This window comes from Pezoporus flaviventris, unplaced genomic scaffold (assembly GCF_033815535.1).
Source record: "Pezoporus flaviventris isolate CSIRO_AGI_PZ_B2104156 unplaced genomic scaffold, CSIRO_AGI_Pfla_v1 ptg000002l, whole genome shotgun sequence".
Lineage (NCBI taxonomy): Eukaryota > Metazoa > Chordata > Aves > Psittaciformes > Psittacidae > Pezoporus > Pezoporus flaviventris.
Genome location: NW_026892550.1, coordinates 21,634,772 through 21,659,341, shown reverse-complemented (window position 1 = coordinate 21,659,341; position 24,570 = coordinate 21,634,772). Strand labels below are relative to the sequence as shown.

General features: G+C 35.5%; 1 protein-coding gene across 2 annotated transcripts in view; it reads left to right on the top strand.

The window, feature by feature from the left end:
* The window catches only part of PDS5A (PDS5 cohesin associated factor A), an 80,416-nt gene that overhangs the window by 26,398 nt on the left and 29,448 nt on the right, over window positions 1-24,570 (top strand). For both annotated transcript variants that reach the window (XM_061471266.1, XM_061471258.1), the window contains exons 3-13: window positions 3,382-3,585; window positions 3,978-4,064; window positions 4,866-4,963; window positions 5,459-5,585; window positions 9,861-9,941; window positions 11,330-11,470; window positions 12,444-12,559; window positions 13,348-13,442; window positions 14,301-14,446; window positions 20,481-20,632; window positions 24,150-24,263. In XM_061471266.1, coding sequence (XP_061327250.1) covers window positions 3,382-3,585; window positions 3,978-4,064; window positions 4,866-4,963; window positions 5,459-5,585; window positions 9,861-9,941; window positions 11,330-11,470; window positions 12,444-12,559; window positions 13,348-13,442; window positions 14,301-14,446; window positions 20,481-20,632; window positions 24,150-24,263 — 1,361 coding nt within the window. The remainder of the gene's footprint in view (window positions 1-3,381; window positions 3,586-3,977; window positions 4,065-4,865; window positions 4,964-5,458; window positions 5,586-9,860; window positions 9,942-11,329; window positions 11,471-12,443; window positions 12,560-13,347; window positions 13,443-14,300; window positions 14,447-20,480; window positions 20,633-24,149; window positions 24,264-24,570) is intronic.

Sequence of the window (24,570 nt, the reverse complement as noted above, 5' to 3'; positions counted from 1 at the left end):
TTTTACATGTTTATATTTCTAATGGTTCTGTGTATCTCAAGTAATACCGATCCCAGGCGATTAGAAGGAACTTTTCTTTGTCAGATGTTATCACAGAAAATAATTTGCAGTATGTTGTCATTTAACTTCTTTGGGTTATTGGGCGTATTTGTGAACTACGATCCTAGACCAGTTGCATTAAACAACATAATCGTGAAGGGAGGAAGGGAAGGTAGTTCTTGTCATAGAGAAAACAAGACAAAGGATAGCTGTAGAGAGAAATGCGAGTACCCCAGGGAATCATGGATCTATTGTTGGTCAGTGCGTTGTAGTTGAGGATATGTGGTTCTAGTATGAATAACTGATTTCATTAAACATGGACTGTCTTGTACTTTTACAGACTTAAGTTGCTTTCTTAATTGTTACTTGATAACTACTTTTTCAGTTTTGCTAGAGGGCAAGAGTACCTGTCCTGTAACTGATGAAATTTTGAGCAAGTTCTTGGCTGTCTGGTGAGTGTGAAGAGCCAAGCATGGTTTGTATTTAGTGTCTGGACTTTTTCTTTTTTAACCTTTTCTTCTATTTTAACAGTTAATTTCAAATATAGATTAGCAAGCATTTGGAAATAATTGTTGTGTGATACTGTAATCATTGTCAGTGTTTGCTTGGCTATAGCGACTACTCCCAGGCTGTAGGATTTTAGTTGATTGTATATATTCAAGAAATATGTAGAATTATTGTATTGAAGTATGATGACATTCCAACAAATTAATGGCTTTATTAATTCCATTTTTCCCAAATCTTGCATGTGCCCTGGTACTAGCAAGGATTTACATCATGATTTTAACTGTGGTCCAGCCCTGTGTAGTTTGTTTATATGTTACTTTCATTTTTTATTTATATATATATTTTCATTTTTTTGTGTGTGTGTACCCCACGTGTATTATGTATATTGCTTTGGTGCCTGGGATCCTAGATATAGACCAAGATACTATCCTGTTATCTGTTTGTGTGTGTCATAAACAGAGCATCATGCACCAAAGACTTGTTATAAAACAAAAGACAACACTCAAGAGCAAGCAGATATGTGTCTATAAAGAAACCATGGAAGAGAAGCATAGATCAGTATGTTAAATAGCAGTTGCAGCATGCCAATGGCCCAGTTACTGCCCAAGTGTTGTTTTGTAATAGAAAAGAAGTATCAAGGACTGCTTTACTGAGAAACAGAATGAGGTTTTGTGGATGTTTGTTGGCATTTCCTTCTGAAAACAAGAGCAGTACAGGAAAATCTGTAAGGCTGGTGTGTTTTCAAAGAAGCAAGACAGTGCCAAATACTAGTTTCATTACTTTAATCCCAGAATATCCTAGTGTTTTGTTACAGAGTAAGAAAGTTGTGTGTTTTCACAGCATCATGCTGACTTCCATGTCTGGTCTTGACATAATAGAGCAGGGATATATGCAAGATTTTATGCATATTGACATATGAACATGAGAACTTGTAGGGAGATCTGAATCTAAGTTTATGATATGCATAGGGAGAAAGGAGATCTGGCTTATGGGAAAGATCAGATGATTGCTTATATAGGTTATCTAAAAAATATTAAAATGACTGGTGTGGTGGTTTGGGAGGTTTTTTCCCCTTATTTTGTTTTGGGTGTGTGTTTTTTTTTTTGTTTATTTGTTTTTGTTTTAAACCTTCCTTATTGAAAGAATCTGGTAGGGTTTGAAGCCTGCCTTATCTGTGGCTTTGATTCTGGTATATAGGAAGCACAGGTGATGGTGTGACACTCTGACAGACCTGTGCTGTAGATAAGAAGATGGTTTTGTCCTTTTAGCTAGTGTTTCAAAATGTATCTTTAGAATATTTTTAGGGAAACAGGCCAATGCAGGTATAATTTGGAATTTTACAGGCTGTGGTTGTAAACTTCTCTTTTATTCTATTATGTCCTCCCCGCTCCGTTCCTTTCATTTTTAGTTCTGCTTAGGTTGCTTCATGAAAGAATGTACTTGCACATTTTATAGAAATTGCGGAGGGTTTTAAGTAACGTACTGTGGGGAAGATTGTTGCCAAACATTTATTTTAATGTACAACATCTACTGTGTTTAAAACTGGGCTCCAAAACGCAGGGAGGAGGTAAAGCTGAAAGACAGTGTTTTCACGTTGGAAGTGGGGGCATGTTTAATAACGGAAGAACAACCTTGGTATGATTTGAATGACCCAATAACAAGAGAATTGTGGTAAGAGTAGGAGATGTGTTTATTAGCAGGTAAGCTCAATCTCTTCTTGTGTTTTACTGTGTTTTAGTATTCTAGAGGCAAATTTGACCTGTCAAGATTTATCATTCTGTGTTTTCTCTTGCATCTCTCTAATGGGTATATTAAATCCAACTGGTATGCAATATGGCTGTTCTTCACAATTTTAACTCTTAAGGATGCTCAAGCAACGTGGAGGACACAAAGAGCAATCTGATTAAGGTCATAGTAAGAATCTGTGGCACATCTCTCAGTTCTGTGCTGATGTCTTAGAAGTGATCCTCATTCTTTAACAAACCCTATTCCAGAAGCTGAACCTGCAGCTTTTTATTTGTTCAAACTAAATTTTCACTTTTAGTTCAGGTGACTCAATTAACTGGGGTTGTATAATAACTCAAAATAAACAAGTTTGGTGGCATTTCATAGGAATTGGTACTTAGTTGTGCTAGAAGAAACAAGGAAACCACATAGTTTATTTTTTTCATTATATAGATAAGGCTGTTGATGCAGGTTTCAGTATATAGCAGGAATAGATATACAGCATTAGAGATGCTTTCCGTGGGGGATTAAATTCTTACCTGGTATCTAGTTTGACTAAACTAGATTAAAGGATTGTGCATCTGTAAAATAGTTCTTCAGCTCTGTGCCTTGATACAGGCAGAGTGTAAGACTGGCCTCTTAGGCTCTTCTCAAGTCATGGCGTAGTGGTTAGAACAACTGCATTGTACTGTGATGTCTGCACTAGACCAGATGGCTTGCAGCCCCTCATGTTGTATACTGAGGCAAGTCGTCCCTTTGAAGAGGTCTGGGGCTGCTTTGGTGAAGAGGTGCTGCCATCTCCAACCTCACTGGTATACAGCAGTTTCCGTGCTGCAGCTCAGGTTAAGATTAACGAAAAAAGGAGAGCTGCAAAGCTTTTTTTTTTTTTTTTTTTTTTAGTGTCTCAACTGTAAATACCAACTTGAGTAAGCCTTTAAGTATCAGATTAACGTTTCTCTTTTCCTGATGTTTGTCCTAACAACAACATTTTAGTACTGGCTTGTGCAATCGAAAATGTGTTGATGGTATTGCATCCTTTTAGAAAGTACTGTTTAGTAACAAGGAATAAAAGCAGAAAGCGCTCGAATGGGGTTTTTCCTGTGTTTTCAGATGGTGGTTAAAACCTTCATGGATATGGACCAGGACTCGGAGGACGAGAAGCAGCAGTATCTCCCATTAGCCTTGCACCTTGCGTCTGAATTCTTCCTCAGGAATCCCAATAAAGATGTGCGCCTCCTTGTAGCGTGTTGCTTGGCTGATATCTTTCGTATCTATGCTCCTGAAGCTCCATATACTTCCCATGACAAACTTAAGGTAAAAATGCTTTAAAAAAATAAAGGCTTTCTTCCTACCTCTTTCTCCTTCTGTGGGAAAAAAAACCAAACCCACAACACCACCCCCAAAAACATCCCCAAACTGCTACCCGTAACTTTTATTTATTGCATTTATATTCACATTTAGTTTTACTAAAGAGATTTTGCTTTAGTCCTGCGAGTCAGTATAGTACTTTAAGGGCCATAGGTGTGTAAAGGAATGCTAAGTAACTGGTGTCTGAGTTGGTGATAGCTTTCTGTTAGTGCCTGAAAAAGACAATTTAATGTTCCCATGTCATGAGTTTGTAAATATGGGTAGATGTCATTACTGCAGGGTTGTATTTTTATTCTGTACTGAATCAAGCTTTAAACACTTTATTGTTTTTTTGACAGGACATTTTCTTGTTTATTACAAGACAATTAAAAGGCTTGGAGGACACGAAGAGCCCCCAGTTTAACAGATACTTTTACTTGTTAGAGGTAACACAATAATTACCATTTTCAGTAGATGATATTTGCTCTGTAAGCCTATGAAAAGTAATCAGTCTTTCTACAGATGTGCCAGTATGCTTGGGAAATTTCTTTTATTCTGTAAATTGTACCAGGCTCATTAAAGTTTGATGAATCACTTCTTCTGGGAGTTACAATTCTGTTTGTGTTTAGTAAGTTTATGCAGTCTGTAGTTGAGAACATTAAGCTGATTGGTTTTTATTAACATTTAGCTTTATTTTACAATTCTATACATTGTTTTTTGTATCATGCATCCTTGAATTTATATTACCTCATCAAAAGAGAATTTGTGATTAAAATGGTGATTAAAATGCAAATCTGCTTATATTATTGATGGGAGAAGGAATACAAGATTTTGGTTTAAAAACGCTAGAAAAATCTACTCTTGACAAGAAGTGTGGGGGTTTTAATCAGTGTGCATTTAGAGACAGTGTTGTTTGTAAACCTTTTATTGATGTTTAAAACTATTGTTTCATGGCATGAAGAAAAAAGTTGAGCAAGATGGATTTCTTACACTAACAGTTTCTGTCAATCAGCTTTTATACATAAGAAATAGGATTATTCTGTAGTTATTTTTTTCTGGATGCATATTGCAAAGCCCTTTTGTGTTAAGAGCTCTTTATATGCAAAGCAAATACCATCTCTTTCCCCAGAAGGTTTACAATCTATTGTATGTTTTTCCTTAAATAGAAAAAAATGTAACTAACATGATTATATTTATGTGACTTAATATGAAGTTTTAATGTCATTAATATCCTATTTTTGTTTTAGAATTTAGCGTGGGTTAAATCTTACAACATCTGCTTTGAGTTAGAAGATTGCAATGAAATTTTTATTCAGCTTTTTAGGACTCTTTTTTCAGTTATAAAGTAAGTGGAATTGCTTCAGTTATAATAAACTGTCAAACTAGCATTATTTTTGGGGGTAGACTGAATCCTTGCATAGCCTACAAATAAATATGACTGAATAGAGCAAGTCCTCATTCCTTCAAGCAAGGAGATACAGGGAAAGCGAATGAGTGTGAATTACTGACAATATGGAGGGGTGTCTGTTTAAAAGTAGGCACGTTTTAAAATTTCTGGCCCGTGTTTTTACAGTATGCTTAATTTTGACTCATTTATCTACATTTATGTTTCCATGTTTGTTATTTTCTTCTTTTGTCTTGTTTTTCTTAAAGCAAAGCTGGGGTGTTACAGGTTTTCGAAGCTTTCTGTAAGAGAGGAAAGGCACATAAAATAGTTTCAAGATGTGGAGAGTGTAAGGGAGGGCAAGCTGGATATCATTAGGCATTGTTTCTTAACAGTGCTGTTAGTATTTGTTAGGGTCTGAAAATTCAGTATTGATAATATTCTTTATCATCTCAGTAATAGCCACAACCAGAAGGTACAAATGCATATGCTGGATTTGATGAGTTCTATCATCATGGAAGGCGATGGAGTAACTCAGGAGCTGCTGGACTCGATTTTGATAAACCTCATTCCTGCACACAAGGTCTGCAAAGTAAAATATTGTAGTAGTATACTATTATAACAGTATTTTTTATTGCCTTTTGCTTATTGTGTATCTCTGCACACACTTTGGCCATCACAGCTACTGTTTGATTGTTTAGTTTTTTTTTTTCAAAGCCTTGGGGAAGCAGTGGATTGAACATTTCCTTTGTTCATTAGCTGTGGCCAGATTATTCGGTATCAAGAGATTCTGCCTACTTGGCACTTCCAGAACTCTGTACTGAAACAGTAATAAAGTATTTTCAAGCAAATGTAATATATATAATAGGAAAATGTATCTTAAGGCTTCTTGGTTGTTTTGATTTTTAGTTTTTTTTAGTTTGGGTTGGTTTTGTTTTAAATTGAAAAGATGTGAAGTATTAATTTTTTATTAAAAAAGAAAAAACAGAAGAAAGATAATTCCCTAAGACCTCTATGGTGACTTGCTGCTTGCCTCAGCTTGCCGATCAGACTCCCTTCCACCTCCCCCATTGGTTTGTTGATTTTCTTTTTTTTTTTTTTTTTTTCCCCAGTGTCGTCCCCCTTAGATTTTTCTCTTAGTAAAACCTAATTATTACCTGAAGTACAGTACTTTTTAAGTTAGTTGGTTGCTTTTAGTATCACAGTATCACAGTATGCTAGAGATTGGAAGGGACCTCGAAAGATCATCTAGTCCAATCCCCCTGCCGGAGCAGGAACACCTAGATAGTGTTACACAGGAATGTGTCCAGGCGGGTTTTGAATGTCTCCAGGGAAGGAGACTCCACAACCTCCCTGGGCAGCCTGTTCCAGTGTTCTGTCACCCTCACTGAGAAGAAGTTTCTTCTCAAGTTTAAGTGGGACCTCTTGTGTTCCAGTTTGTACCCATTACCCCTTGTCCATTCTTTATGAGCTCCATAATCATTCTGCCTTTTGTGAAGTTCAGTGTATCTTTAACTCACTTATAGGTGATCCCCCTCTCTTCCTAGAGGAGTCTTATTTGAGCTCCTCCCAGCAGATTGCTGCTGTCATGCAGGTGTTGTCTTAGCCCATCTACACAGCTACTTGGACAGGTTTTTTAGAGATGCCCGCTGTACAGTCAGCTCCATGAACTGTCACCGATTTCATTGTGTGAAACAACTTGCCTGGTCACTGTGTCTGCAGTTGAGCTTTTGAAGTAACTTTACTGTAATGGGCAAATGAAGTTGAAAGGAGAATGAACACAACTCCCTTAGCGGTCAAATCAGGGAAAGTGAGGTGCAGGCTGGGGTTGCCCTGCATTGAACAAGAAAATTCCCTTGCTGTAACTCTTGTGCCTCTTACTGAATGTTGTGTGAAGAACAGTAAGTTTTAGTTATGAGCTACAGTAAATGAACTGTACTCTGATTTAAAATAATGACAAAATTAAGGCAGCTCCATCTGTGACTACATAATTAAAGTTAAATTAGCATATAAAAAATCAGGGATAATTCCTTTGGTTACCTAAAGAGGAAAAATTCCTGGAAACATGTATCACAGGAGTAACTAAGCCATGGCCATTGTGATTTACTTGCAAAATCTCAGCAATGGATGTATGAAGATGTCTATCTTCTCAGTTTGCATTTGTTTTGTTGTGACCATGAGGTAGGAATATCATTCTCTCAGCTCATTTTTACTGACAGCAACAAGGTGATTGATGCCTTATTAAAACTGTTAACAGGAAGGGAGGCATCTTATTCATAACAGTAGAAAAAGAGCACTTTTGAAAATGCACTGTCTTTGTAAGTTGCTTATAATCAACTATAGACAGTAGAGATCAGGAATGGGGATGTGTGTGTCAGGTGCCAGGCATTGCTCTGAGGATGCAAAGACCTGGTAAACTTTTTACAACTGAACAGTGTATTGTGACTACTTGGTATAAGCAAAGTAAAAGTGAGTATAATCCTTTAGCATTAACATTGTTAGCTTAATCATAGAATTTTGCCTAATTAAGGAAATTTTTAAAAAAGGCTCTGAGAAAGAGGGAGGAAAACTTGGTGTAAATGTTGGGTTGTACTGCATTTTTAGTATTTCTTACAAGACTGGTGGGCAGTCTTTACTGGCTCTTGGCCATCAGGAATGATCAAATAATAAGCTGTAGTCAGTGCTCAGTATCATACTTAGGGGAGTGTTTTGGTCTGTTCTGACTTGTTTGTTTCCTGTAACAGCAGAACTTAAAATACTGCTTTGCCATGGTAGTTTAAAAAAAAACAACAAACAACCCAAACAACCCGAAAGTCCTTTTGTTTGCACTGCCAAACAGAGTTTGACTGCAGTAATTATGTTCTCCTTTCATGAACAGATCTCCTAGGAAATTCTGTGTTTATATTGTTTGTCTGTAGGTATGTAAATCAGAAGCACCATAGCTTGAAAAGCAGTTGTTTTCTTGTGGAGAACATATAATAAATGTACTTTTATGTCTGTGCAAAGCAATTGAATACTAGTCATTCTTTGGTATGACATAATAAAATTATCTGTGTGATTTAATGGAAGTTCATCTTTGTAAAGGAGCTGAAATAATGTGGTTTGGATATAATGTATTCCACTTTTTTGGTGGGTTTGTTTTTTAAAAAACTCTTGCATTGTGTAAGGCAGTCCTGCAGTAAAAAGAAATATACCAGTACGTAGATGTGAAGTAAATTCTACTTCAGCCTGTAAATTATATTCACTTGTACCTCCATTATCAGTAAAGTGGTTTTACTGTACATTGTTCTCTCTGTATGTGCTAATCTGGCTCTCCTCCAGTAAATCCAGGTTTTCAATAGCAGAATAGTATGTCACATTTTGCTCAGACCACCTATGGCATGAAACTGTAGTTCTTTTTATGAACTTTAAAATCAGTGCTATTTAGTGAATATTTTTCTTGCCACTCTTATGATCAAGGCTATTCCTTAAAAACGTGTATTTCATGTAATGAAAATCAGTATTTTCTTCTTCATCCTCTGTAGCATGGCCAATCCAGACCTTTAAGGATTTATTTTGTTTTATTCTCCAAACAGATTAATTATTTGTATATTACTTATTAATAGATACATTTTTTATTTTATATATATATGTATTTTAAAAAAAAAACAACACAAACAACTTCAGTGCAAGAAATCTTTGAAGCTTTATTGAAGATCCAAACAAAATGTATTTTTTGTATGAGGTTGACAGTGCTTTAGTTTAATACAGACATCTGCCAACAAGATTTTAATCATGGTCTGGTATGGAGAGAAACTTCTGGTTTGAATTTGAGAAGAGCTTGAACATATCTTGTCTGTCTGCTATAATGAGACCATCAGCTTAGTGCTGTGATGACTGAGAAGATATTTGTTGGAGCCTTTGACATTTATTTCTCATTGCTATCAGTTGATGAACTGTCTTTCAGTTTGTCATGTCATTAGCTAAAAGAACACGAGGGAGTCATTCTCAGTGTAGACTTGCCAAATACTGGCTTTCCAAGAATCAGTCATCCTTAGGCTTTACCTGTATTTTGTCTGCAGTCATTTATAATTTTCAGGGCAATCGCCTAATCCACCTTTCTCCTCCACCCTTCCCCCTTCTCCTCCAAGCTGCAATTATCCCTAGATGAGATAGATGCTGGACATTGGATTTTGTGCAGATTTGGACAGTCACATTTTTCAGATATGCAGTTACATGCTTTATCTTGCTCAAGAGTAATAAAAACAATGTTCAGATTTGTTATGTTGTAATCAAATATTTATTTGGAAAGTTTGCAGCTAACTTTGCCCAAGTTTAGATGCTTTCTTTGGGCTATCTCAGACCATACAGTACAGTCTATGGGGAAGTTAGTGCACAGTTACCCTGTAGACAGTGCCGAATTTTGCTACAGATTGTGCCTTTCATGAGTATGTGAAGGGGAAAAAATCTCACATTTAAATAGTAAGTTAGACTTAGTTAATTTTTCAGTTAATTACTGAAGTGTGCGTGGTAATGTTCCTTCACAATTTTTAATGTGATTGCATGTGGAAACTTTTTATAGATATGAATGCAATGCTAAAGGTAACAACTGGAATGATGGAAGTCTTAAAATAATGTGCAGAAGTGATGGTTTTGGGATAGATTTAAGTGTGTGGAAAAAATAGTTTTAAGATATTTTTTTTTTAAGTCTATAGTTGTGGAATTAACATAACTGAACTTTGACAGCTTTGAAAACAAATAGATTGGTGGTAAAACATACCTTCCTATGGTCATGGTCTTTCAAGGTTGGGAGAGAAAAGTACAGTCACCTGAAATAGTTTGTCTTTAAAATTTTATTGTTATATTTTCTTTATTTCAGAACCTTAATAAACAAGCATTTGATCTTGCAAAAGTCCTGTTGAAAAGGACGGTCCAGACCATTGAACCGTGTATTGCCAATGTATGTAAATTATTTAATTCATGTTACCTACAGTTAACAAGTGTTCTTGTTACTTTCTTTATTGGAGATTTGTTTGCTTGTTTAAAAATGACTGTTTATAAAAGATACATTTTGCAATACAGCTACAAGAGTACCATTTCCAAATAGGATATTACTACCTTGGGTGTTAAAGAAGTATGTGAGGTGTTTCAAATAAGTAAAAAGGAAATTAATTTTTACTTATCTCAGCCTAAGTAAGGCAAAGCCTAAATCCTAGGCTGTGAAAGTGTGACCATCAAAAAAATCCTGTCGGAACAAAAAGGAATTGGTAGTACTTCATGTATCCAGTAACCAGACAGCCTCATTTCGTACCAAGCTGTAGAATGAAACATTTCAAACTACCAGCACTTCACTGGGTTTTTTTTTTTTCCATCCTAAACTTGTTTTAGTCATAAACAGTAAGGGGTTTCTTACAAATCTTCCTTCTACTGTAATGCCTTTTGTTGTATTTCAGTGTTGTATGTTCTACTTACTAAAGCAGCAACTGCTGTCTTGTGGGGATGTCTGTTGCATTCCTTGAGTGCTGAAGCCAGTAGATTTCTTAGAAGTCAGAGTAGTTTAAAAAGGGAATTAGGCAAATTCATAAAAGATTAATCAGTAAGTATTTAAGAGTTCAAGAAGTCTCACTAACAAGTAACACTTTCAAATTCCCCTGTTTCTTTAAGCTTTTGTGATTAGTCATAGCTGGGAGGAGGATGGTGCTTAAAGTGACCTTTGGGTTGATTTAATATTATTCTTCTTACTTTCTTATTCAAGTGTATAATAGCTTCATAGCATTTGCACTGCTCAAATACTATTAAATCACAGTATGTAGTAAGTTCATATCCAAGCATATTAAAATCTAGCAAACGCAAAATAAATTATTCATATTTTAGTCTACCTTGTTTTTTTTTCTGTAAGATCACTGATAGCATTGATACATTATTGTCAGTATCGCAAGACGTCTCATAAAGTCATCTGACAGTCTTTAAAATGGATTAAAAGTAGAGAAGCTTCTCTTTAAATGAATATACGTTTTAAATTAACAGTTCTTTCATTTGCTGTTAATTTTGCTGTTAATTTTGCTGGGGAGATAATTACTGATATTTTGAATTATCAAATTACCATGGATTAATCCTGATGGAAGTAACAGAACTGAACTATGAACTATGAAGGATGTTTGTAGTTTGCTTGAGCCATAACTGCAAGGGTGAAATGCTTTCATGTGATGAAAAAATGTGCATTGAGTACCTTCCATTAGAAGGTATGTATGAGGAATGAAAGTATGATACTACATTAAAATATTTTTTTAAAAATAGTGTTTGCATTAGTGAAGGAAAACATGCTAAATAATATTGTTTGAATTCTAGTTTTTTAACCAGGTTCTGGTACTGGGAAAGTCTTCAGTAAGTGACTTATCAGAACATGTGTTCGACTTGATACAAGAGCTTTTTGCCATAGATCCTCACTTACTGCTGTCTGTCATGCCACAGCTTGAATTCAAGCTGAAGGTAGGTTACAATATGGCTTTCAACAAGTGATAGAATTTGTGTGGATATTATAGAGTGCAGATTTAGTTAAGTGTCCTATTGGAGGGATAGAATTTTGTATTTATCACTTAATGTTACGTTTATCCTTAAAATAAAAGGGAGGACATTTGAAAGTTGTATACTTTTGTGAGCTTTGCTATTATGCGCATAAAATAGATGATCATTGTATGGCTTAACTCAAAAGTTACATGTACTTAATCTTTGGGCTTCACCTCAAATGTATAAAGTAATAAGGCTTTGGCTGGCTTATCTCATGAAATGCAAGTGTGTCATCTTCAGTTTTGATTTACAGATTTTTCTTTTGTGAAATTAATATTTAATAGTAGAGGAAGTATTTCCAAATATTTTCTCAGATCTGCATGATCAGCTAATAAGGCTTTTTTTGAATCCTTGAAAAGTGAATTTATCCGGATTTGGGGTTTTGTCTTTTGTATGATTGTACATTGACGAGAGAAATAACTGCGTGTGCGTGTACATACAGGGTATGGTGGCAACAAACAACAAAGAAATACGTATTTAGTGAAATGACATGTATATTTTATTAGTACACATCTCTTTATAACAGCTTAGTTGGTGTCTTTTCCACATGCATGAAATAGTCTGAAAGTATGTTTTAAAACAAAAGTAAGATCAGCCATTGTTGAAATTAAGGATGTATATTATTCAAACTATAGTATGTGGGGGTTTATTCCATAAAGAGAACAAATTTGAAAGCACACCTATCTATTTAATATGTTAACTTAATAGGTGTTTGTGTATTTTTATTCATATTCATCTAATAATCTAATTAGGGACACTATGAATTATCAGAAATTATTTTAAACTCGCTTTTTTAGTCTAATTTACAAAAGCTGAAGGAAAAGGAACCCAGAAATTATCATTAAGATATTACAGGTAATGATTTACAGTTTTATTTTCATGTTTTGACTTTTAGAGCAATGATGGAGAAGAACGCTTAGCTGTTGTTCGACTTCTGGCTAAACTCTTTGGCTCCAAAGATTCTGATCTGGCCACACAAAACCGTCCTCTTTGGCAGTGTTTTCTTGGGCGGTAAGGGAAACTGAGATAGAATTCTGAATTTTATTTTTTTGGTTGGTTTTGGTTTTTGTTTTTTTTTCCCTGAATTTTGTGATAGTATTGCATTTTCATTGTGTTCTTAAAGGATGTAGTTATTTGTATTTGAACAAGTTCTTTTATTAAATCTTTGAAGCAGAGACTTGCAAATAGTAGTATTTTAGAATGGAGAAGCCTGAAGGACTGCACCTATACTGCTGTCAGCTATGGGAGTATAGGTTAGATGTATAGCACATTACATACATAACAGCAATCACATAATAGCTATACCAGCATTATCTGAAATATCATACTATTCCAGCTATGTCTGCAACTGTATCTGGTTTATTTGACGTTTAACTTACTGAGTGAAGAGAAATTTCATTTTAAGTAAATACAGGAATTTATCTTTAAAAAAAAGTGAATGTTTTCAAATGGTACATGTTATGGCAATTTATATTTTTATAATTTCATTTGTGTATATAAACATATACACACATACATGATTAACAGTGTATGGAGAATGAACAAAAAAACCTGTTTCATCCATATGTAGCATATCCATCCCTTAATTTTAGTCCTGATGTAATGTCACAAGAAATAACATAAGAATTTGTACGAGGTACATTATGGAGGTAAATACAAAACATTTATATTGTATTATTTAGCCATATAAAAGTATTCTAATAGTACAGCATGCTATCAGCACATGTCACTACATAGAGAATAATCTTGATTTGCAAGGCTAATTAAAAGTTAACATTCATCGTCTTCTGTCCCTCTAGGTTCAATGATATCCATGTCCCCGTGAGATTAGAGAGTGTGAAATTCGCCAGTCATTGTTTAATGAACCATCCAGACTTAGCAAAAGACCTCACTGGTGAGATGCTTATGCAGGGGTTTAGAATAATTTTAAGAAATGAGCAAGGAAGAATGTAATTATCTCTGTACACAGCTGTAGAGTTCTAAAATGTATCAAGTCCAATGCTTAATGCTGGATGGAAGAGCTGACTACCGAGTAATTGCTTTCTGCTGAAGGCAAACGGTAGCTAATAGAAAAAGGAGTGTGACATTGTGCGAACTTTTCTAGAGTGAGTCTTTAAGAAGCTACCCATTGCAGGATGAGTTTTAAAGTATTTTCAGATCTAATGAAACCTTTGGCAAGCCAAAGCAAATATTGGTGCAACATTTTGCTTCACTGTTCAAAAAATTGAGTGTGTTCCCCAGTACTCTCTTCCAGAGAGTTTAGAAAATGCCATTGTGCTAATCTAAACTATGAAGTTTCTTCATTCACTTCAGCATCATTTTTTCACTATAAGCAGAATTTCAGGCTTAACTGAAAATACTGTTCTTCTGATGCAAGCTAACCTACAGCAATTGTCAGTATTTTTCAGTTATTTGCCTTCTTTGCTCTTTGGGAATAAGAGTGTCTGCTCTTCTTGTTCTCACTCTCCCACCTCCTTTTATTTTTTGTATATTCTAATCGGCTTTATTTCACTTGCCGCAAATGAGGTTATTGTAAAAGCTGTGCACTTTTATATTATTCTGATACACTTATATAATTGCTCTATATTTAACATAGCGCTGGAGCAGATGTTTCCTGTAGGCAGTTATGCGTCTAATACATTATATGCTTGTGATATGTGGCTGTCATTTAATGTTTTAACATGATTAATAAATTGGAATACGTTGTATCTACATAAAAAGCCAAGTTTTTCATTGTTTCTGATCGCAACAGAATATTTGAAGGTTAGATCACATGACCCAGAAGAAGCCATTCGACATGATGTTATTGTTACAATTATTACTGCGGGCAAGAGAGATCTTTCTTTAGTCAATGACCAGCTGCTGGGCTTTGTAAGGGAAAGAACGCTAGACAAACGGGTAAGTGTTAATATTTCATCTTCAGGAATGTCTGCTGCTAATGTAATTTGGTAAAAGTAAAACAAAAGCCACCATAGAAATGGAGTTGGCTATTAACCCGAATGCTGTGGAGGAAAACCAGTTCTCTTATAGAACATCTTAATGTAGATTCCAAATTACGGAATAAAAAAGTGTTGTCAAGCAAATCGGATCATTTGACTTGTGAGGAACACAATCATGTTATAAGAACCTAAGACTTACTACGTATGTTCAGGCCAAAGGTCCCTATAGCCGAGTAGAATTCTCACAGCAGTCAGTCTTGGCTTCCAGCAATTTGTGATTTAAGGATTTCTTAAATCTTGCTTGATCACATTCATCATAACTTTTCATGGAGCTTTATTCCATAAACTTAACCAGGTTCGTTCTTTAAGTTACTTGGACTTTATAAAAATCCATGGCATTTGCATTGGTAAATTCAAGTATAATGCATTATAGAAAAAGTAACTTCACTTGTTTATTTTAAACACGTCCAGTAATTTCTCAGGGTATCTTGTTCTTGCATTATGTAAAATAATAAATATTATGACCTGCTTATGATTAACAAATATATATATCTCATCTTCTCCACTCCTTTGCTTTCTAAGCTAGAGTCACCTGATTAACTTCCACACAAATTGATAATTGCATGCTTCTGATCGTTGTTGTGTGGTTGTTCTATATCCTGTTGAAACCAAGGTGACCAGACTAGGCCATGGTATTTAAGGTGTGCACTGTGTTGTGTACATGCTTATGATAATTTTTGTGTTCTTACCCTTTAACATTCTGCATTTATGTTATTTTTGAGCATTGAGCAGACAGTTTTGGAAGATATCCATGTTGACTTCAATATTTTTCCGGAATAATTTTAGATGATGCATTTGCCTAATACTATACATGCAGAGTTAATGCAGGTGGCCTTGAAATGAATTTCTTTCATTTCATACTGTAACAATTCAGTAGCATGACATTTTTCTGCAGTTCTTCATTACAGTGTTGGATTTGACTACCTCAGTAAACTTTATGCACACTCTTCAGTTAATTTTCTAGTATTTTTTCATATGTTAAGTGTCACAGGTTCCCTGCTGACTCCATCAATAGGTCCCTTTGTTCCCATCATTGTGAAAACCAGTCATTTATTTCCACCCATTGACATTGTCCCCTGTGTTTTAGTTAATAATTAATTCACAACAACATTTTTATTTTAAGATCCTCTGATGTGAGACTTTGATGGAAGGGTTTTGGGATTCTAGTGCATTTTACTGATATACTTTGTGGTTCTGCTAAAATTAAATTTTTCTTGGGCAAAACTTCCCCTTTTGTAGTCATTCCCATAACTTCATTTTTCAGCAGTGTCTGCTCTTTGTTGTTACTGTTTTGTTTCAACCTGTTTGCCCATTCAAAATCAAATGCTCTGGTGAGTGGTGCTCTGTTCTTCTTGGGACCCTTTAGTTTCTTTCATATTTGCTGTATCCAGTCTGTTTATTGATAGATTGCAATAGCAGGGTAAGTTACTATTTGGCATATCATTTCTAATGCCTGTAGAAGTTATGGATGGGATACTACCTGGTCTCACTGCTCATTTTATTAATTTGTTTTAAAATGTCTTCTGATGACACCATAAGAAAGCTCTTCAGACCTCCTGGAATAGATCTTGTTTGTCTTGCAGCCCTCTGGAAGGCTTCCTGCTTCTGGAGGCTTTAGTGAAGATGTTTTACTAATATGCCGTGAATAATTTGTTTCTGAAACTTTTGCCATACTTTATCAAGGTTTTATCTCCAACTTGCCAGAGCTTATACTCTTTGCTGTTTACACTCTTTCGGATGTGGCTCCATGCTCTTTAGAGGGTGATGTTTTAAGAGCAGATTTCTCTGTGCAACGTTGATTTTGGGTTGGTTTTTTTTTTTTCCTTTGTTCCTTTTTCATAAGGGGCATCTTTCCTAGAACTTACGTCATTCTAGAGAGTTAATTTAATTATTTTAAAATTATTTTCTATTTTTTTATGTTTGCCTTTCAAGATGAGAATGTTACTGTAATGGATTTTGAGAAGAGGATGTCTGTTGTCTTTGCACAGAATGAAATTGTGATTTTGAGTATGTTTGTTATTATAAAGAAATTGTACCTGCAGCTTGACCTTGCATGTTTCTCATGAGGGATTAAGACCACCTTACTTCCTTCTTTTTAAGCCATTAAACAGACATATCCAAAACATCATGTGTGGGATATAAAACTTTTAGTGTGACCACCACTTCGCACTGGGCCTCTCAGGATGGGAAGATTGTTACTGTGTCTTCCACGTGGTGTTTCTGTTCTACTTTAGCGTGTTGCCATCAGTAAGAGGCAGCGAGTTGTACCACTGTAATACTTATTTCTATGGAGCTAAGGATTTTTGGTTCATGTAGCCTTAAACCCAGTATGGTACTACGTAATGTTCTAGCATGTTTGATGTAGTGATTTCACACCAGGCACAGGTTTGGTAATACATTAAATTTCAAGGTTAGGTGCCTTTTCAGGCACTCACCAGTGAAAAATAATTTCACCTTTAGTTGATGTTTCTCTTACAAAAATCTCTGGAGAGAGCTTTAATGAAAATACATCCTGAGGAGAAATGAAAACTCGATGGCTGACTAGGAATTAATACACAAATATTAGCATTTGAAGTAAACCTAACAAAATAGCCTGTCTTTATGCATATCATTAGTGTTATAAAGTGTGTGTGGAGGCTGTGTGAACTTTCAGAGGGTGTTTTTTTTTCTTTAGGATTTTTCTGCAGTTTGGTAGGAGGGTATTGATTTGTCCATATAACTGTTTTTATATTTTCTATATAGGATTTTTGGAGTTCCAGGCAGAATGCATTACACCTATTTTAATTATTCTTTTGATTTAAAGAACTCAATTACATTATGTATTCACCCCATGTAGCCAGGTTTCTGCTGGGTGAATCTACTGCAAATTACTAAGTGATCATTTGTCAATTTGACTGCATCTAATTCTTTTCAGGCCTGCAGTCATCTGTCAAATGAGTATAGGTATTACTATAAGAAGAACATTTGTCCAATAAGCTGAAGTAAAATGATGATTATTTAAACACACTAATCTGTTATTTCAGTTCTGCCTTTTTTCTTTATAAAATAATGTGAAAATTTAAATTTAAATAATGCTGTTATACCATTTATTTAATCTGTTTTTTTTCTCCTGACCATATTCTAATTGGCACAGTATTAGTAAAGATAGACTAATAACTTTTTTTAGAGTAAAAGTTTTTGGCTAAAAGACAGTGCTTTGTTTTTTAGAAAATATCCTTACTAATTTGATCTGTATGGGCATTTGCACAATGATTACAGCTATTAAAAAAACAACAACAAACCCAAACAAACACACAACCCCCTTAACATCTGTAGTTTTCAAATCAATTTTTACTGGTCCTCCAGTTGGAAAAATAACTCTGGGAACAGATGCTTTCCAAAAGCTGAAATCCAGTGTTTGGTAAGAATGGTGAGGAATTTTTCCTTTGGAACATTGTCTCTAGGGTCTTTCCAGCGATTTCACTTTTCAGAACAGTCAGTTTTAGGAGACATTTAAAAATTTTATTTTATTTTTTTAATAAGCTTCTAAAAATTTTTCAGGTACTTTTTCCTTTATACTGGAGTAACTTTAAGAACCTGAAAACTTAGGGAAGAGTTTTGACAGTTGACTTCTGTTCCCATTTCTCTCAGCAGCCTTTGTGGCGTAGGGAGTCTCTTTGTGAGAACAGGCTTTTTACCTCGTCAGCTTGAAGTCAGAAGCTATAGAATGAGACCCCATAAGAACAGACTCCCATCTTCTATTTCTCTGTGCACACTTTTTTCTGCATGTGTTAGTTTTGATGGCTGCTCCTCTGTGAGTGTTAAAAACCATCGTGGCTTTTTCCAGGTGAAGGAGAAAGATTTCCAGATGTTAATATTCTTAACTCTATGTAAGGAACAGGTTAGCTATTCCAGGAGGTATAGGATTGTCCTGAAATTGAATAACAGGTTTATTTTTTTAATAACTCAGCCCACCATTCTTCAGTGAGGGAGTTTAATTATGCTGGTTAACCAAGGAAGCTAAGACTGTCAAAAGTAGTTTGTTAATTAAATCATGGTAATACTTCTCTTACCTGAGTCTCCCTTTTAAGCTGATCATCATGTTCCCCTTTATTTTCAGTTGCCTTCGTCTTTTACCCTCTTGTATGCTATTTGAGCTTTAATTCCCAGTAGCACCTGACTCTTATCCACCCCTCCAAACTGTATCTGCTCTTCAGTGACTTGCTTCCATTGTGTCTCAAAGCGTTCTCTGAAGGATTCTGTCCAGTGCCTTCCATCTTCTCATCTTCTGCCTGAAACTGGCTTTCTGCCTGCTCTGACTTATACTCTCTACAGTAGTTTCAATGATGAGGAATCTATTGATACTCCAAACCTTCTTTCCATACAACTCTTTGTTAAGTATTCTGCTTTCATTTTAGGCTTATTTTTTCTAGAATCATTCATTGCAATCCTTAATCCATTGTCTTCTGGTAATAGTTTTGTCATCCTTCTTGTCTTGCATAGGAAATCTGATTGCATTGTAAGGGCATATCTGAACACATTAAAATATTAATACTTTTCTGAAAATGTTTCCTCTTTCAGACCTTTATTTTCTTTAAAATGTGCTTTAGATCACAGTGGGTGAGAAGTTGAACAATTACATCTATGTATATCTAAATGTTTTCTCTTTTCTGAAAACAGTGTTATACTTTATGCTGTCAAAGTCATTGCCTGTTACTTGTGGTTTTAATATTTAAGAAATCTGTAGCAAAACACAATTCTATTTTTCCATCTTCTTGATATAACCTACTCCAGCAGCTAGTGGTGTGTAAGACTGTTGTGCTAACATATTATCTTCAAGATTTTTACTTTCTTTGCCCTTTAAGAAAAGGAAGTCAATCAGTAAAACTGTTAAGAAATTAAACCTGCAGTATCACTTAGTATTATTAAAACAAACCCTCAGTGTAAAAAAAAAAAAAAAAAAAGTAAAAAATGATGCGCTGTGTGAATAGTAGTATCTACGTTTATGCTTGACAGGGTGAAATGATTTGAGTGTTGGTAGTCATTGGAGGTCAAGACCAAACCTGATATCTGGTGTGTTCTGGAAGAAATCCTCTTCAGTTTGAATTTCATGCATTTCTTTTAAATGGTGAGGGAAACAAATTTCTGCTGGAGTTGTCTCTATAAATAATTCAGTGGGAGGCGCTATTCTCTCTAGATTAATCCTCAGTCTGTTTTGGTATGATTCCTTGCGCAAATCAGCATAGGGGCGGTTATGGATCTTGTCTGTTAAAGTGGTTAATAACGAGAGATTTCCTGTTTACATGAGGGAATAAAGTAGTGACCACCAAAAACAAGGATGAAAACCCAGGAATTCCAGCTGTGGAAGTTGTAGTCTGACTTTTTCCTGGATCCCTGGAGTCTTGCTGTGGTTAGTTTGATGCTTCAGCAAAAAGTGCCTTTCCCGCTGTCCTGAAAGTGGCCTGAGTTCAAGCTCTGTCAGGTTTAGCTAGGCCTAAGCTCCGGATCTCCCATTTCTAGACAAGTGTGCTGTAAGACAGTGTAAGGCTTTGTGGGGAGAAAGAAGTCTGCCACCTTTGCTTGGTGCCCGTTTCTGAATAGGTAAGTCTTCCTTTTTCAGCCAGTATTTGGAACTTATTCAGGCATACGTGTTAAGCTGTATTTTAAAAAATAAACTAGTTCCCAGATTTTCTTTTCTCAGCACAGAGGTTTACCGGATTCCTCTGTATAGGCAATACTTCATTTGCATAGTACAGGAAGGAAACCCCTTGTGTAGTCTTTACAAATTCTCATTTAGAGGCTCTAAACAGCACTTTTCAGCTTTTGAAGTGTCTTAAGTGTAGGAGATCAGAATATGTTTTCATGCTTCTGTATCTTTACTGTGTTTTATGTATGTTTGGTACTTATTTACCAAAACCACTTCCTCACCTCCTTTTTATTTCTTCCTCCACAAGTGGCGAGTAAGAAAAGAAGCTATGATGGGGCTTGCGCAGCTATACAAGAAGTATTGTCTTCATGCAGAGGCTGGAAAAGATGCTGCAGAGAAAGTGAGCTGGATAAAGGATAAACTTTTGCACATATATTATCAAAATAGCATTGATGACAAGTGAGTCAACCTAAGCCTCCATAATTCTAGTTTTTTTATAGTGATAAAAAATACTCTGCAAATAATTGCTTATCCTGAAAAGCTGTTATATCTCATCCTGTATTTTTAGTTTCAAGTATGATGTATTTCATTATCATATCATATCATTAAGATATTCAGGATGGTTGCATTACTTGGTCATGTGTTCATTCTGTTTACTGTGATGATAGTAAATGGTCATTAACTAACTACTGCATGGAAAAAAAACTGTCAAATTTCTTGTTTACTGTACCCAGTTCTTGTTTGTATTGCTACTTCCCAGAAACTACAGTGTTAAAATGCATGATCTGTAAATATTGTGCATTTATGTACCACAGTATATGCACAGACATCTCCTTTTGGTATGCTGTGTAGAAATGGACCCTTCAGTTAGATCAAAAGCTGAAGAAATATCAAGGTGCTTCTGGTGTTGTCTAGTCTTACCAGTTTTGTCAGTCAGTCCCTTAATTTTTTTGAAATAATATTTTGGCTTAAAGCATTTTGAAGATAGTTTTCAACTCTCACTATTAATTCTTTGCTTTCATAAGGAGAGCCAAACTCTGCAATCATACAAAGGATTTCAGACTAGATTTTTAATACTGCAGACTCAGAAATTTCTTCATAGTGTTCTTTAGCATCTCAGTTATACAGTCTGCTACCTCAGTATGTTTCATAATCTTGGTGACTAGTCTTAGTGACTAGTGAATAGGCTAATAGCCTCCTTCAGTTGCCAGTTATGATAGTGAATTCTTACCACTGCAGTGGTGAAGGCTCTTATTTTGTTCATCTGGCTGATCATAATTACACTGCAAGTCTGCTGAGGTAGAAGTATCAAATAGTGAAAAATGAGGGAATCTTTACATAGTTTAAACAAAGCTAATTCTGCATATGTATCGGCATCAAATATACTTTAATTTGCATATTTGATAGATTCATTCGTGGGGTTTTTTTCTATCATGTTCATGACTTGCTGTCAGTACACAGGTTTGATGGTGAGCAGAGAATGAATCAGAAGTTCCATACTGAATGGTGCAGATGTTTTCAATGTTCCTGCTCATGAGAAATGTGGAAAACTGTCAGGGAAGTGAGGCAAGGAGTTTAAACAAAGATTATGTCATCAAAACTGAGTTTCTTTGACGGGATTTCTTCTGAAAGTCTGATTAAGCCATTGAATCTGGTCTTTTCATTAGTAGGTATGGATTGTATACTGTTTCTTCTGTGGGTATCCAGTGGAAGATTGGCAGCCTGACTTTCAGTGTTTCTCTAGTTCAGTTTGGTACCGTGAGGGTGGTGAGGTACTGAAACAGGTTGCCCAGAGAAGTTGTGGATGCCCCATCGCTGGAAGTGATCAAGGCCAGGTTGAATGGGGGTTTGAACTAGTGGAAGGTGTTCCTGCCTATGGCAGGGGACTTGGAACTAGATAATCTTGAAGGTCCCTTCCAATCCAAACTATTCTATGATTCTATGAATTTTCCGTCAAATTAGACTGACAATGAAGTTCTTGCTCAGTCACAGCATTGGGTTGTTTTCTCCATCTCAGGGGATAATAATGTATTTCAATGTCATGATTTTCAGAATTAGAAAGTTAGTACTTTTAGCACCTGAAGAGCTGTAGATATGCTATGATCTTTTAAAAGAGAATCCATCCAGTCTTTTAAATATGCAGGCATAGGTCATAATTAGCCAACTCTAGCCTGTGTTCCTTCCATAATGAGGGAGGAGTATAAAGAGTAACAATGAACACCTGTCTGAGCCTTGGAATATTTTCTGTTGTGTGCAGAGGACAGCACAAGTTCTCTCAAAAATAATAGTACAGTATCACACACTATTCAGGCATGAAGTAGAACAGAACAAATTTTCTCCACACATCCTTAACTCTTTCACTTTATAATGATGTTACTTGACTATTGATATGCATGTCTACTCAAACAGTTCTTATGGTTAGAAGTTCTCAATCTTATCAGCTGTGTGCTCTGGGCTTCTTTGTCTTACAATAAATGCACAGAGAAAGAAGTAAGATAACCACATCTTAAATACTGCCCTGTTACCCACTCTTGATACACTAGCCAGTGTGACCCAGAGGTATTCCCTATTTGTAAATCTTTACCCTAACGAACGTGGACCAGGAAAGGCATGATACAGTCTCCCCATGTGGATTGACAGTTTCTAGAGCATATAGAATAGAATGACAGAATGAACTAGGTTGGAAGAGAACTTTAAGATAGTCACATCCAACTTTTACCCTGGACTGCCAAGTCCACCACTAAACCATGTCAACTAAGGGAAATGTTTCTACATGTCTGTAGAAACATGGGCTAGAGCCATGTTCATAAATTAAGGTAACTCCGATGCCACCAATCGCCTAGCATGTTAAATAAGAGATGGAGTCCCCTGAGATCTGAAGATCCCCAAGAGATTTAGTTCTTGGGGTCATCAGTAGTAAAATGTATATTTATGTATGTTTAAAGGCAGAAAGCCAGGTTTTCTTTAATATGTACAGGGTACCTTGAAATAGTTGTATCCATATTCATGGTCATACTTTTATTCTTCTGCCTTGCCATTCCTCTTGGAATTTTCTTTGAGCAGAAACAAAGTGTGTTTGAAACCTGTGCTGCCTTGTATGATCTTTGTATAAGACACTCCCAAAGTACTTACTGCTTGTGAATCATGGTGAAATAGTTTGTAAAATTAACTACACAAGGTGTTTGTCCATAAATATATCGTATAGTTTGAACATCGTGCACAGGTCTCATTGCTGTGGATTAAATGAATGCGTGAATTATTTCTTCATTTGGGGGATGGTTATTAATGAACTGTACAGTCATATTTTGTAGTTCAAGTTTTGTATTTTATGTAAAACTTTAAATATGTGTTATCCTTTTTTTAAAAGGGGACAGTTGGAGACCATTTTTGCTGGTTTGGTTTGCTCTCACTTAGTTTTCCTTTTGGTGCTTTTGTTGTACACCTTCTGGTGCTCCTTTGTCTCCGCCTTTTTAATGCTGATTTTTAGCTCCTCTAGTAGAATACACAAATATAACTCCGGGGGGGGGAGGAAGTAAAAATCTGAAGTATCCTTGCGGGAAGCGTTAAGATAAAACTGAGGAAAAAAAGCAAAACATTTGAAACTACTTATTTTTCTTCTCTATTTGGGCTCTTTATTCTCTGTATCCCTCTGTCTTTTTTATGAGAGTGAACAAAGAATGGTTCTCAGAGCCTAGAGAAAAAAAGAGAATTTGGATGGTGACAAATAAAGCAGTTACTCCCTCTTAAAGGTAAATATGAAAGAACATGGACAAGCTCTCAAGAAGCAGTTCTTGCTAATCTTTCTATCAACAGTGGAAAAGATCTTTACAGATGAGAAAAAGACCACTACTTTTTTTTCTTCTCTGATGAAAAATCTAATTTCAGTGACTTCCGATATTTCTTAGGTTTTTCAGCTGTCTAAAAGTTAGTTATCACCACTTTTGGAAATGTACAGTTTTTATCTCTTTTCCTGCAGATTATTAGTAGAAAAAATCTTTGCTCAGTATCTTGTTCCACACAATTTGGAAACGGAAGAGCGAATGAAGTGCTTGTACTATTTGTATGCTAGTTTGGATCCAAATGCTGTCAAGTGAGTATAGTTTCTATTGAGAAAATGCTTGCTTTCTCAGCTTTTTCCAACATCTATATAATCATCCTTGTAGTATCAGCATTTAGATAAAAATATAAGTAATTGATGCTTAGTATTATTTGCAAGAGTATTTCAAAACATTTCTCTTTTATATAGAAAATCCACATGTCCATTAGACAAAACAATACCTTGATATTTGAAGACTGATTTTATCCATTTGTTTTCATCCAGTGACCATAATGCAGAGTTAAAAATGTCCAACTAGTAAATTCTAGATTGGCTCTATATTAGGGTCCATAATGAAGGT